This window comes from Periplaneta americana, chromosome 7, assembly GCF_040183065.1.
Source record: "Periplaneta americana isolate PAMFEO1 chromosome 7, P.americana_PAMFEO1_priV1, whole genome shotgun sequence".
Classification (NCBI taxonomy): Eukaryota; Metazoa; Arthropoda; class Insecta; order Blattodea; family Blattidae; genus Periplaneta; species Periplaneta americana.
The window spans coordinates 171693757-171709177 of NC_091123.1; the positions used below are offsets into that span (position 1 = coordinate 171693757).

At 35.4% G+C, this 15421-nt stretch overlaps 1 protein-coding gene across 1 annotated transcript in view; it reads right to left on the minus strand.

Annotated features, from left to right (window-relative positions):
- The window catches only part of LOC138703727 (chromatin target of PRMT1 protein-like), a 34003-nt gene extending 20183 nt beyond the window's left edge, over positions 1–13820 (minus strand). Inside the window, exons 1-3 of the mRNA XM_069831846.1 lie at positions 13654–13820; positions 12756–12824; positions 10793–10943 (exon numbers count right to left, since the gene is read on the minus strand). Coding sequence (XP_069687947.1) covers positions 10793–10943; positions 12756–12811 — 207 coding nt within the window. The 5' untranslated portion in view covers positions 12812–12824; positions 13654–13820. The remainder of the gene's footprint in view (positions 1–10792; positions 10944–12755; positions 12825–13653) is intronic.
- Between the last annotated feature and the right edge of the window lie 1601 nt (positions 13821–15421).

A 15421-nucleotide genomic window follows, 5' to 3' on the forward strand; every position in this document is an offset into this window, starting at 1 on the left:
TGTCTACAGAAAAATATTACAGAGAGAGATGTAGTAAAGTCTGAGCTACACGTTTTTTATATATGAAAATACTACACAATAAATTTACTTATACTGTGTTATATACCGTCGCCTTACCTTCAGAACCTTGTAAATACATTTGAGGAAATTGTACAATAACTTACTATTTTTATACAACTGTTATATATTTGTTCTTTATAAAATGTAAAAACATTTGCACACTTACGAGGTGTTATTAGCAGACGCATTTTTGAAAATAAACACATATTTCGAAAGTCGGGAAGAAATGGACTTATGGGGGTTCTAAAAGTAAGTCGATAATATACATAAAAATGCTAAGAGAGAGATAAAATGTAGTAAAGTTTTACACACTTTTTGAATGTCTGGAAGAGGAGAAAATTCGTAACTCTGGAAAAGTACAGAATAGCAACATAGTTAATTGGTCAGAAACTATATTTTTCTTACAAAGAATTGTCACTGAGAGCGCTTGTCATGTATCAAATCAAGATCTCGTTATAATGTAGGAATAAGAATTTTCGAGGTCATATTCTGTGGAACTGTTTATTTCTTAAAAATGTACCCACTATAATAAACAAAATAAATGCTAACTTATGCAATAAAATATTAAGACATTTGACTATAGCTTATGATCTGTGTGGTTTGTGGAAGGAGGAGCATACGTGACTGAACTAATGCTGGAGGTTTATCCTTCTTACTTAACACTAGAGAAATGAAAGAGTGCACTCTTGTGGTAAATTCAGTACATCTCATTATAGGATACAAAATGTTTCGTACTTTTACTCCAATCAATTCACCATCCTCTTCATCACTAATCTTACAATATTCACGATCATTATCACTTCCGCTCAGATCCCCCAGTTCAACAACAAATTTGTTCAATTGTTTCCTCTATACGACTATTGTTATTCCAATAATTCCAGACTTTTCTAAATCTTAATAGATTATTTAATAATGCTGTATCAACTGTATGGTTATGTAATGTCGATGAAATTTGTGATAAGATAATTTGGTAGGGTGGGTCCGAGGATTTGCCATGAGATTACCTGACATTCGTCTTACAGTCGAACGAAAAATCTAGGTTATCAACCACAGTGGAATTCGAACCCATGCTCATGCACAGCCTCAGTACACAAGTCTTGTTCTTCTAGACTACGCAACTCCTCTCAACTACAGTAGAACCTCTATTATCTGTGGTAATGAAAGAAACAGTTAATTGAAGAAATTGTATAATCCATACCGATACCATAAAAGGTTTCCATAAATTAAGTGCATAATACATAGGCCTCATTTTCTCCAAGGTCTTGTGTTTAACATGCTAGTTACAGGATCAGAAGTTAACTAATTTAAGTCCGGTTTTAAGGGCCAAGGGAACTCCTTGTGATGGCTGTCTACTGTATGAATATATAGGAATAGAGGTCTCGTGTTGTAGATTTACATAGGTACTCATACTTTATACACTTTACGCTCTTTTTTTTTTTATTAAATCACGCACAGCTGTAACACCAACGTCATATTCTGATTCGACATGAAATAAAATTTCTGCTTTCTCAACCTCTAAATTTTTTGCGCTTTTTTCGTTTCTTTTGACACCCATGGAAGACATTTTACATAACATAAGTTATACAATACGGCCACTTCAACAGTAGGACAAGGAATGAATGGTACACGGATTTAACAATTGTGTGAAAGTTCTTGGGGTCATTACATTGAAAGCAGGCAATGACTAATTTACAAGTTGGGAAAAACAAGTAACTGTATAGGACTTAATGTTTAGGTGAGGGGTTTGAACTTTTTCCATTGCTGGTTGTCACAATCAAAAATTAAGACAACGTTTCGAAGGGTGGTTCTCCCTTCGTCTTCAGGTGGAAGGAAGTAGGGAAGAGAAAAAACCTATTGTTGGGATCATTACGTACAGCTATTCTGTATGACTGATCGTCGATTCCTGACAACCAGCAATGGAAAAAGTCCACACCCCTCACCTAAACCCCTTCGAAACGTTGTGTCTTAATTTTTGATTGTGACAACCAGCAATGGAAAAAGTCCAAACCCCTCACCTAATCCCCTTCGAAACGTTGTGTCTTAATTTTTGATTGTGACAACCAGCAATGGAAAAAGTCCAAACCCCTCGCCTAATCCCCTTCGAAACGTTGTGTCTTAATTTTTGATTGTGACAACCAGCAATGGAAAAAGTCCAAACCCCTCACCTAATCCCCTTCGAAACGTTGTGTCTTAATTTTTGATTGTGACAACCAGCAATGGAAAAAGTCCAAACCCCTCACCTAATCCCCTTCGAAACGTTGTGTCTTAATTTTTGATTGTGACAACCAGCAATGGAAAAAGTCCAAACCCCTCACCTAAACCCCTTCGAAACGTTGTGTCTTAATTTTTTATTGTGACAACCAGCAATGGAAAAAGTCCAAACCCCTCACCTAAACATTAACAATCCACCATTGCTTTCCAACCCCTCATTTAGATCAACATGTATAGGACTTCATATTTTGTTCTGCAGCAAAAAAAAAAAAAAAGAGAGAGAGAGAGAGAGAGATAATCCACCGATCGGATAATAGAGTGTCAGATAATCGGGGTTCTACTGTATTCCAAACATGATCGAATGCAACTTTCTCACTTTGTTAAAGTACTTGTATTCGTACATTTCCAAGTATTTCTATTTCTGCCACTATTAAAACACAGTTTTCACAGTCACCTTTGTCTTTAAATATATTCTACAGTATTCAGGCCATAATATTACGCAGTAGTCTCATTACTTGGTAATTACGTTGGCAAAAAAAAAAAGTACAGTAAAATTTCATTTGGGGGGTCTGAAGACAAACGCAGAAGTGTGGAAAATGTGTACTTGGAAAAGGTATTTAGTAACACCTGAAATAGCATTTAATAACATGTGATTATTTTCAAAAAGCAAGTCTTACTTTGGACTGCTTGCTTTTGTTTAAGAAATGAAGGCTATCACTCACAAAAAGCTATGATACGTTAACCAATGCTAAGCTATAACGTGCTATGACATGAAACGGTAACTAAGTTAAGCTAAGCTATAATCTTTCCACTGTAAGATTGGCTGCCACTCAAAACACTCACACGATGCAGGAAAATACAGTTCTGTATTTGGAAACCATAAAAAAGAAAAATAAAATTGAAATCTAGTTCTTAAATATGATAAAACATATAACTTCACACATATGTAAAATGCTATGTAAAAGAAAAGTTACTTTTATATTTTATTTAAGGCTTGTTCACAATAAACCGGGAACTGAAACGAGAACGAGAACGGAAATAATGTTAAAATAAGTGTATTCAAATGTGGGCGTTCACAGTAGTTAATTGTGAATGCTCACATTTAAATACATTTATTTGAACAATATTTCCGTTCTCGTTCTCATTTCCGTTCCCGGTTTATTGTGAACCAGCCTTTACTTTGAAAGCTGATGAATACTAAGAGTAATACCAAGATAGCTTGTTGTTCATGTAAGCACGTGATAGTAATGGCGTCTGCATTCTCAGTGTATGTGGTTACTAAACATAAGAATAGAAACTCTCTCAAAAGCAGAGAGAAAGAAAGTGTTGAATGTATATAATAAGTTAAGCGACTTGAATCCGATTAATTAATAAAAAGCAACAGTTTTCTAAGGAAATGAATGCATAGTAGTGAGGTTAAGCCTACTTTGCCGAGTAACGGGAAATGTTTAACATGAAACAGAATGTACAACAGTAGGCGGGAACACGTAGTAACAATCGGTGGCACCAAGCTGCAGCCAATCAAGCCTCACTTCAGTCACGTGTCATTGTTTACTTTAGGATTATTCTTACAACGGAAAGATTATAGACAGATGTTTTAAAATGGCTGCATTACATCCACTTAGTATTTGAAGGGGAGGCAATTTTAGGTATTGGCTGCTGTAGTGGAAGATGAAGAGAAAGAAACTGACTGCTTATGTTCAGAGAGGCCGAAATCAAGATTGACTGTTCAAAATGAGCTCATCATTAAGATGGCATATAAACTTTAATGTAATGCAACACATTCATTTCTTAACATGAAAAATATATCAGTGAATTAACACTACGAAGATCAAGACTTTCTAACTATTTAGTATGACCAACACCGGTCATTTTGACCAGCACGTTTTATCGTTAATTTTTCTCTTACTAGAAAATTGTATTTCAAATAATATCTTACTACAGAATTAGTGACTGTAATTAAAGAGTTTAGAGTTAATTTCAGAACATAATTTGAGATCAGTATAAGTAAGAAAAAATTATGTTATGCTAAGATGAAAAAATTTGTTTTATTATCTGTGTATAACCAGCAGCATATTAATTATAATTTCTCAGATAAAATTCTGTTCTTAACATCATGTGTAGGGACCGGATTTTTATGTAATATCAAAGTGTGAAATATGTACATATTTATGTAAGAAAAATAAACTGAATGTAGCAAAATATGTAAAATCATGAAAATATTTAATATCAATATCTGGCAGGTATAGGATAGGTAAGACTCTCCAGTTGAGATTTCATAGATCATCCGACTTTTTTACCACACACTTGACACATCACTATTTTTCCATCTGTAGTGAAAGCTTCATCCATCGCAATCCATGATTTTATTTTTGTCGTTAGGGTTGAAGATACAGGAGCCATTTTAGTTAGTTAAAAGCAGTAGATACTCTCACTTGCACTTTATACTGTAAGTACTAAAACTAGAGAACTGAGTGAAATGAATGACACAACAGAACTGCAAGCAGTGTTTTGCTTTACTGGATTAGGAGAATATAAGAGGAGGTGTGGGATACATGCATTTTAGCTGCTCTTTGTAAGAAACAAGTACCTACTAAAACCTCAAACTATAGGCATTTACAAACTGTTGTTTGAAAAGTGACATTCCTGTCTCATTCAGAAGGGTAGGATTATTCCAGCCAAGGACCATACTTTCTAATTGCTCGGAAAATCCCATTTCCGTATAAGTCTTTACTAAATTTAAAGTAAAGGGGTCAAGCAATAACCTGAAAAGCTATTTATTTTAATCTTTCAACATCTTTCCAGTTTGTTCCTTTACTCCAGCTTCTTTTCAAACGTCGGCTACTTTATTGCGGCTCATCTCAAACTTGATGCGGGTTTTCCCTGGAAGGATTAGGAAGAGGGTGGGTAAGGTTGCAAATTTCATGGGAACGGCTTGTTAAGACAATTATAGTTCGAGACAAATCATGTCGTCCTCATCCCATCCACCACATGAAGGCAACACTACTTTCTGAGTGATTTTTACAATACAAGGTAGTTATATGAGAAAGATTGCCTTTTGCTCACTCATATTTACAGTGGGCAATATGGGGTGAGCGCCTCTATTACTTTCTGGAACTAAGGACGTTATGTTTCATCCCGAAATATATTCTTTCTTGGGTAGGTAAAAAGGCTTTTTAAATCTGTGTATTTCAAATTGTAAACTTCCCCAACAGAAGTATTTTTTTCTTTTAGAGAAGTAAAAATGAATAAAACCCCTAAATATGTAGATTTATGTAATACCAAGCCATAATATGTAATGTGGGGTAAATATGTAAAAATATGTAGTATCAAATTGTAATATATTAATGGTAATTACAAGATTCGCAAAGATTTGTTATTTATATACGGTTAGGTTGAAGTAATTACATAAAAATCCGGTCCCTAATCATGTGCAATGAATTATTCATGTTCACTCAATTTTACATGATATATTTTGTTTTTTCTGAATGTATCTATTGTCTACTGGTTATTAATCATGACTAGACTTCGTGGAATTGCCACGAGAATCGTAAGGTTTATTGCGCACGCAGTATAGACTGTATAAAAAGGGGGCGTGCAAAGGATGGAGTATGCCTCTGATCTAAACACTGAGCAGTATACTGCGGTTACAATAAAACCTGTATCCTGCATTCAAGAAATATAATGAATGATCATTGAAGTAGGAAATGTCTAAACATGTAAATACACAATTATTTTATAGTGAGATATATTAACTCTTAAAATTTAATATAAGATACTCACATCATCCTTGAATATGTGCATTGGAGTGAACAGTTTTGTACATTTTGAGCGATTGCAAAGTAACCTCCTCTGATGGTCACTTAAACAGTTGTTATTTTGGGAAAATGTACATTCAACATTACGCGATGTAATACGTACATATTTGAAGAACGGAAAGTCACTACTTTCTAGTACACCAACTTCAGATGTCTTGTCGTGACCTGATGGTACATCATTTATAATACGAAGTTGTGAATAGGGAGAATTTTTAGCAATAATGTTTCTCAACTTACATTTCACTTTTTCTGAAATTAATGAATTGTTATTTTGGATAACAGTTTGTGAGACTTTATCCACTATATTAAGGGCTTCTGAGAGTTGTAGTTTAGACGATTCTAACAGGGTGATTCTTTTGGACACGATTTTAAAATCAGAATCAATGAACAGAATATCTTCCAATAGCTGTTAAGAAGGCAATGATTTTACAGGTGCAACAGCGGAACTGTCTGTGCTATCCAATGCATCAATTACCTCCTTATTTTGCCGTAATGTTCTGCATAATAATTAACAACATCCAACTACGTTCCCCAATGGGTCAAGACAGGGTGCGGGGGTAAGGGTATTCCAGGGGCAATTATTTGGAACAGCAACACTCACTCTCATTGTAGTATGCTTGATTTAATTCTTATCTGCACGGAACAAATGTTAAGCTTTGACTATTCCAACCACAGTAATGCAAAAACAAGTGCTTACATAGGTATACATTAGTTGTAGCTGCTTTATCTATTTGGACCGGTTTTGTATTATAATATAGCTCAACTTATGAATGATCGTTTGTGTTTGTAAATTTAATAATCTGATTGGCTATGTATTGTATACTTTTAGTAGAGCCATCGATGTAGCTCAGTCGGCAGACTCGCTGGGCTGCTGATCCGGAGCTGCATTCTGGCTTGGGTTGGATCCCCCTTTGGACTTTGGTTTCTTCGGAGGTTTTCCCCAGCCGTGGGACTGAAGCCGGATGGTCTATGGCGAGTCCTTGGCATCAACCCCTTTGATTTGATTACCCCCTTTGATTTGATTACCTGGTTGGGTTTTTCCGAGGTTTCCCCCACCGAAAAGGCAAATGCCGGGTAATATTTTGGCGAATCCTCGGACCTCATCTCATCTCACTACATCTTGCCAAAATGTAAAAAAATTGTACAAAATTGTAAAAATTGTAGAAAATTACTAAATTGTAAAACTATAAAAATTTGTAAAAATTGTAATTGTAATATTGTAAAATATGGAGGGTAGCTGCGAATATATTGAATAAGCAGTCGTGGACAGCCGGTAAGGGGTGGTCCTCCAGCTTGGGGGTTGGGCGAAGGGCTAACAACCCATCACCGTAAAAAACAGCTTGTTACGTATCCCTATAATAAGCCTCGGAATAGGACTGATTCTCTGGCACGACCACAGCAAAGGAATAAGGATTTGAGATTTGGCACTTGGAACGTAACTAGTCTTTATAGAACAGGAGGGGTAACATTAGTAGCAAAAGGACTAGCTAGATATAGAATAGACTTCGTAGGAGTACAAGAGGTTAGGTTAGATGGGAATGGCATATCACAAATAGGAGATTACTTGTTGTATTATGGGGAAGGAAACAATAATCACCAATTAGGAACAGGATTCTTTGTTCATAAAAGAAAAAAATCAGCAGTAAAAAAGGTCGAATTTATCAGTGACAGGTTATCATATTTAGTACTTAAGGGTAGATGGTGCGACATCATAGTTATAAATGCTCACGCCCCTACAGAAGAGAAAGACGACCATATAAAGAATAGCTTCTATGAGGAATTGGAACATACTTTTGATCAGTTCCCTAGATATCACATGAAAATTTTATTGGGGGATTTCAATGCTAAAGTAGGACGGGAGGATGTTTTTAGACCAACTATTGGAAAAGAGAGCCTACACGCAATTAGTAGTGACAATGGAGTTAGATTAGTCGACTTTGCCACATCGAAAAATTTAATTGTCAAAAGTACAACATTCCCCCCTTAAGGATATACATAAATATACTTGGACTTCTCCAGATGGATTGACACACAACCAAATAGATCACATCTTGATAGATAAACGGAGACATACTAGTATAGTAGACATTCGAACTTTCAGGGGTGCAGACTGTAATTCTGACCATTATTTGGTGATTGGAGAATTAAGAGAAAGATTATCAGTAGCCAAGCGAGTAGAGCAACAAGTTAATATTACTAAATTCAATATTTTGAAATTAAAGGACGAGGAAGCTAAGCAAAATTATCAGGTCCAAATTTCGAATAGGTTTGCCACTTTAGAAAGTTCCGACGAAGTTGAGAAAGAATTAGATGTTAATAGCGTGTGGGAAAATATCAGAGATAGTATTAAAATTGCAGCTGAGCAGAGCATAGGTTATTATGAAACTAAGAAAAAGAAACCGTGGTTTGATGAAGATTGTTGCATGGTAGTAGAAAGAAGGAAACAGGCAAAATTGAAATTCTTACAGGATCCAGTTGAGGAGAAGAGAGATAATTATTTCAATGAAAGACGGGAAGCAAGTCGTACACTTAGGAATAAAAAGAGAGGTTACTTGAAGGAAAAACTGAATGAGGTAGAAACAAATAGTAAGAATAAAAACATTCGAGATTTATATAAGGGTATAAAGGAATTTAAGAACGGATATCAGCCAAGGGTAAACGTGATCAAGGATGAGAATGGTGACTTGCTTGCAGATTCTCCATCAATCCTAAACAGATGGAAAAACTATTTTGCGCAACTACTAAATGTACATAGGCCAAATAGAAATGATCGGGACGAAATTGAAATACAAACTGCTGAGCCATTTATACCCGAACCCACGCTTTCAGAAGTCGAAATTGCGATAGAACATCTGAAAAAGTACAAGTCTCCAGGTATCGATCAAATTCCAGCAGAATTAATACAAGAGGGTGGGAGTGCATTATATAGTGAAATTTATAAACTTGTACTTGCTATTTGGGAAAAGGAAATTGTACCAGAACAATGGAAGGAGTCCATAATTGTACCTATTTTTAAAAAGGGGGACAAAACCAACTGTGGTAACTTTCGAGGAATATCACTTTTGTTGACGTCGTACAAAATTTTGTCCAATATTCTTTTGAGAAGATTAACTCCGTACGTAGATGAAATTATTGGGGATCATCAGTGCGGTTTTTGGCGTAATAGATCGACTATTGATCAGATTTTTTGTATTCGACAGATAATGGAGAAAAAATGGGAGTATAAGGGTACAGTACATCAGTTATTCATAGATTTCAAAAAGGCTTATGACTCGGTTAAGAGGGAAGTATTATATGATATTCTTATTGAATTTGGTATTCCCAAGAAACTAGTTCGATTACTTAAAATGTGTCTCAGTGAAACATACAGCAGAGTCCGTATAGGTCAGTTTCTATCTGATGCTTTTCCAATTCACTGCGGGCTAAAGCAGGGAGATGCACTATCACCTTTACTTTTTAACTTCGCTCTAGAATATGCCATTAGGAAAGTTCAGGATAACAGGCAGGGTTTGGAATTGAACGGGTTACATCAGCTTCTTGTCTATGCGGATGACGTGAATATGTTAGGAGAAAATACACAAACGATTAGGGAAAACACGGAAATTTTACTTGAAGCAAGTAGAGCGATCGGTTTGGAAATAAATCCCGAAAAGACAAAGTATATGATTATGTCTCGTGACCAGAATATTGTACGAAATGGAAATATAAAAATTGGAGATTTATCCTTCGAAGAGGTGGAAAAATTCAAATATCTTGGAGCAACAGTAACAAATATAAATGACACTCGGGAGGAAATTAAACGCAGAATAAATATGGGAAATGCGTGTTATTATTCGGTTGAGAAGCTCTTATCATCCAGTCTGCTGTCCAAAAATCTGAAAGTTAGAATTTATAAAACAGTTATATTACCGGTTCTTCTGTATGGTTGTGAAACTTGGACTCTCACTCTGAGAGAGGAACATAGGTTCAGGGTGTTTGAGAATAAGGTGCTAAGGAAAATATTTGGGGCTAAACGGGATGAAGTTACAGGAGAATGGAGAAAGTTACACAACACAGAACTGCACGCATTGTATTCTTCACCTGACATAATTAGGAACATAAAATCGAGACGTTTGAGATGGGCAGGGCATGTAGCACGTATGGGCGAATCCAGAAATGCATATAGAGTGTTAGTTGGGAGACCGGAGGGAAAAAGACCTTTAGGGAGGCCGAGACGTAGATGGGAGGATAATATTAAAATGGATTTGAGGGAGGTGGGGTATGATGATAGAGACTGGATTAATCTTGCACAGGATAGGGACCGCTGGCGGGCTTATGTGAGGGCGGCAATGAACCTTCGGGTTCCTTAAAAGCCATTTGTAAGTAAGTAAGTAAGTAATATTGTAAAATGTTGACATGTTCCACATCTTAAAGCTTCATTGCTCATGTAAGATCTATGGAGTAAAATAAATGAATGAATGAATGAATGAATGAACTCTTTAACATGAACTGCTTATACTACGAGATCGGGTGGTCGCTCACCTCCTCTATACTACCGTACATCGACAACCTGATAGCATGCTGCGTGTGGCAATTCAACGAAGTCTAGTCATGACCAATAATGAGGAAGGAGTGGAAATTAATATTACTTCCACAATGCAAGGGAATGTAAGAGTTGGAAATCTATAGAAATTGCCTTGCATCGGGGTTTATTGAGAACTTACCTTCTTCAACTTCAAAGCTGCCATAACAGCAGGGCGACGCTCCATCTGCTGTGCCAATCGACGGTTCTTCACAGAAGCTTGATGCTGCATTGCATTGTTTTCCCTCAGATTCCGGATGGTATTTTCCTGGTTGTTGCGGAGCCATGTGAAGCTGTGAAAGCACCTCTCACTGTTACTGTCGGTTTTGGCAACTCTCGCTAACCAGTCTTCCGCAACTTGGATGCATATATTTCACAAGGCCAGACAACACAACATTCATATTTCTCAATTCTTGTTATGCCAGGCTCATTTTTATCTGCCCACTTTGTATAAAAGTTTACTGGGTTCATTACAGAGAGCTGTACGAATTTGTTACGATTACAACAGACCCAACAACAGTAATATATCTGTAGCATAAAATGTCAGTTGTTACTGACTCAATGGAAATGCCATTTGTATCTCATAACTATCATTTGTGTCAACAAAATGCATTTTATTTTACTTGATCAGTTTATAACAATTATTTGCCTCGTTAAAATGCATCTCTTTATAGCATTTATGGTAGCTATTTGAAAATAATTGCAGTCATTTGTCTCAACAGAAATGCATTTCTTTGTAGTGTTTAATGGCAGTTGATTCAACAGGAATGCATCTCATTACTGTATGTAACAGTAGTAACATTTCTCACGAGATATGCATTTTTATAACATTTTGTAAGATTTATTTTGTTTCAACAGAAAATTACCTCTGATATTTATTACGCCACAGATGTGGGTCGCATATAATTTATTGACAGTATTGTCTAAATTTTTAATTAACGGCTTACGTCATTTGACATCTTCCACTATACGTAATTTGCATTGTTTCGTTTATGCCTGGCTCAGATATTTTTATCATATCTCTTTTCCCCAGTTCTTAAAATTGGGGATGTACTACTGTTTGTGTCGTAACAATTTTAAATGCATTTCTCAATTCAAATGGTTTCTCAATGCCACCATTACTTAAATCTTGGTTACTTCAGAAAAATTAGTGTTCAAGAACACAAACATCAAATTTTTATGTTCAGTCAGCAGTGAAAATCATATCTATCTTCCACATTTGTTTGTCACATTTCATTTCTACAGTTCACATTGTTCAATATTTGTTGCTGTGCTTTCAAAAATAATGTTATTCAATGTGATTTTTAATTGGAAAGCTGTCAACTGCCATGTTGTGGGACTTTTATCTGCCTGTGTTACGTCATCCCAAGTTGCATATATTTTGCGGGACCTCCAATGTGAGCATTCCCGACAGAAGACTGGTTGCAATTCCCTCACTACAAACTCAGAGTGGCAAGTGCATGTAAGCAGTGGTCAAGTAGTGACCACATCAACAATATCCTCCACAGTCAGGTCCATTCTTATGGTGGAGTCAACAAATATTACAATATAATTACAAACAAAGTTTAGAAAATAATCTGTAAGATCATAAATGCTCCTGTCTGCATATCCAAATGGAGTTATGCTCATCGTGTTAAAATATCTATTTAACAAACTGGAAAAAAAAGATCCATAAATTGTGTGAAAGAATTAGCGGTTTCGAACTCAGCTAATTTATATTGTGGAAAGGAATGATGTTATTTCTCATCCCTCCCCACAATCAAACCCAGTACTTCAACCCATTGTAAGGAAGTTAGAAGATTATGATGTACTATTTATGCTATTAAAATTTCTTCTCTTTCTGTATTTTTGAAGCACGGAAAAATTACATGGCATTTGGTTAGCAAGTGAATTTAAAGATGTCAATTCCTGCATTATGGGGAAGTAAACAAAAACAGTAAAATTCAGCATAATGCAGTGATATGGAGGAGCACAGATGACTCCCGCTGAAGAAGTATTACATGCTATATCAAACTTAATTCTATTGCCGACAGTATGAAGCAACTGTAGGCATGGCTTTCCAACTTGTTATTCCATTGCTCCTCCGAAGGAGACTTGCTTCTCACCGTTCGTTCAAAGACATCATTGTAGTGCTCTTCAACACTATCTTCTTGAACGACATTGTGAGTCGCTTCCTGCAAACAACACAAAAATAATTGTGAAACTTCAAAATTTTCATGTTTACGAAAAAGCACTTTTCAGTGCCAATAATTTTTGTGTGCACAAGATTGGAATTTTGAAGTAAGGGGGAAAAGAAGGAATCCGTATTCTGAAATTTATCCGAAAAATATTTTAGGCCTAAATATACCGAAAAATATTTTAGGCCTAAATATACACAATCTTTCACATTACAATACCTGATGTAACGCAATTTGACGCAACTTTTAATGATTATTTTTCCTGTTTCTAATTTTCCTAAACAACACACAGATTAAAGTCTTGAGAATTCAATCTGAAGTTACTTACATACAGTTCCTTTTTATGTAACCATGGTTTTAAGTGCACACTTTATTTCAAATGCATTGTTCAATTAAAAATGATAAATAATGTGAGTTACAAACATACCAACAATATTAATTCTAAACGTAAAGAAAATTACCAGAGAACTAGCTGGAACTGTTTTTCAGACCAAGAATACACTAAAACAAAATTCCTATCCCCCTTTCGGAATTTTTACAAATTCTTAGCCTAGACAAAAGAATGTTGCAGTTTAGACATCCATTTGTGGGTAATCTCGTGTGTGTGTGTGTGTGTATATATATATATATATATATATATATATATATATATATATATATATATATAGACTCTACATTTAAACTGTAACTCATCTGCTGAAAATAATGCATATTATTAATAGCCTAGTATCATTCGCTGCCATTGCAGCCTTCCTTGGTTAGATTACAAGCCATTTTGCAATAAGGCACACAAAAATACATAATTGATTTCGTTAAGATAACTCACCCCGAAATTCTACGAGAAACTGATTTCAAACTTCAACTATAAGTAAAGCGCCAAAATAATTATTAAAGTTAATGCACAACAGGATAATTCCCGTAAACAATCCAATCTACAATCGATGCACCAGAATGGACGTAAAGTACACCAGCGCTGACAAGCGTTCACAGGTTGAAATAAAGCGTCATACCATGGTATGTTGAACAACAAAGATCTGGTCATGGTATTATTTGGTCTTACAAATGATGGCAAACATTTGTCAGAAAATGATAGTAGAGGCACAGTCTTAGACTGTGGTAGAGGGATGTCTTCGCGCGACATATCTAAATCGGCCCTACATCGTGATTCAAAATTAATGTAAACGTTTTACATCCATATAATACCTGTTTTTTTTTTTTTTTTTTGGGGACATGACAGTTAAGCTGTTGAGCTTGGAACTATTGCGCTATGTTGCCAATTTGGACTACCATGCTGTCAGCTGATAGGATTAACGTTATACGGCTGACGTTAAAATATTCATTGACAATTTACTCGAAGGTAAAAAAAAATACAAAAATCAATAACGAATGAAAGACGAAACGTATGAGTGCTAACATTGTGTGCACAATAAATGTCGCCAAGAGAACTATTGAGCACTCATCACGTAGGAACTAAAACTTTGGCAACAGAACCTTTGTTACCATAGCAACAGTCCGTTAGTTTTGCGATCGCAGCGCTGATGTTATGTCCCATCTTAAAAAACAGGTATAAAAATAACATAGTATGTTTCATTTGTCATTAAAAACTTTGTTTCGTGAGATCTGTTTTATATTGGTCCCAATACAGGAGACAGTGTGGCAAAATAATATCTGCAGCTATAAAAAATAAGTCATTTATTTATTTTTATTTATTTATTTATTTATTTCATACACTCAACAATACAATTACAGAGTACAGATCAGCGATAACAACAATAGTAATACATATTAATTGTTAACTAATGTTGAGTTCTTGACAATAAAGCCATTACACTAGTAACAAACTACAGTCAAATACACTCTATAACAATTATACTGGAAAGTTTTCCTGTTTAGCATTGCAAGCAGCTGCGAAAAGTGACTGTGCTGCCATCTAGCGTCTTGATTTGTTGATACAGTCCTTGCGGAGTGCTGGGTTCGTTGCTTACGAGATTAATTATACAAGCTGGCGCATAGCACGATCGAGATTTTTTTTTCCCAGAAATGTATATTTATTTAAGTACCAGGTCGCAAAATGGACCCATGCCTTTTACAAGATGTATGTAATAAAGTACATGATTCAGTATAAAAAATACAATTTACATTCAAACACTTTCACCAAGAGTGAAGTGTTTTACAAGAAATCACTCATTCATTAAACACGAGAAATTACTAAACTATTGAGCAATGGATTTGGATGTGTTCTTACAGATTTTATCAATTTTGTTCTGGCATTTTGAATATAATCACTAAATAACATTATATTTAGTGACTCATATAGTTGAGAGTTACTGATATCATAGTCTGCTCCCGTGATTGTCCTACATACTGATCTTTGTATTCTATCCAGTCTCTTAATATGACGTATATGAGTATTTAACCAAATTTCACAGGCATATAACATATATGAACGGATAAGACAAGTGTATAATAAAACCACAGTCTACTATATACAGTCGCGAAGCTTGAGGTGTTTTTTTGCAAATCTCGCGATAAAGCGCTCCAAGCGGTTAGCAACTAGAAACAATAGACTGTCCACGGTCGACTTTGGATTTAGA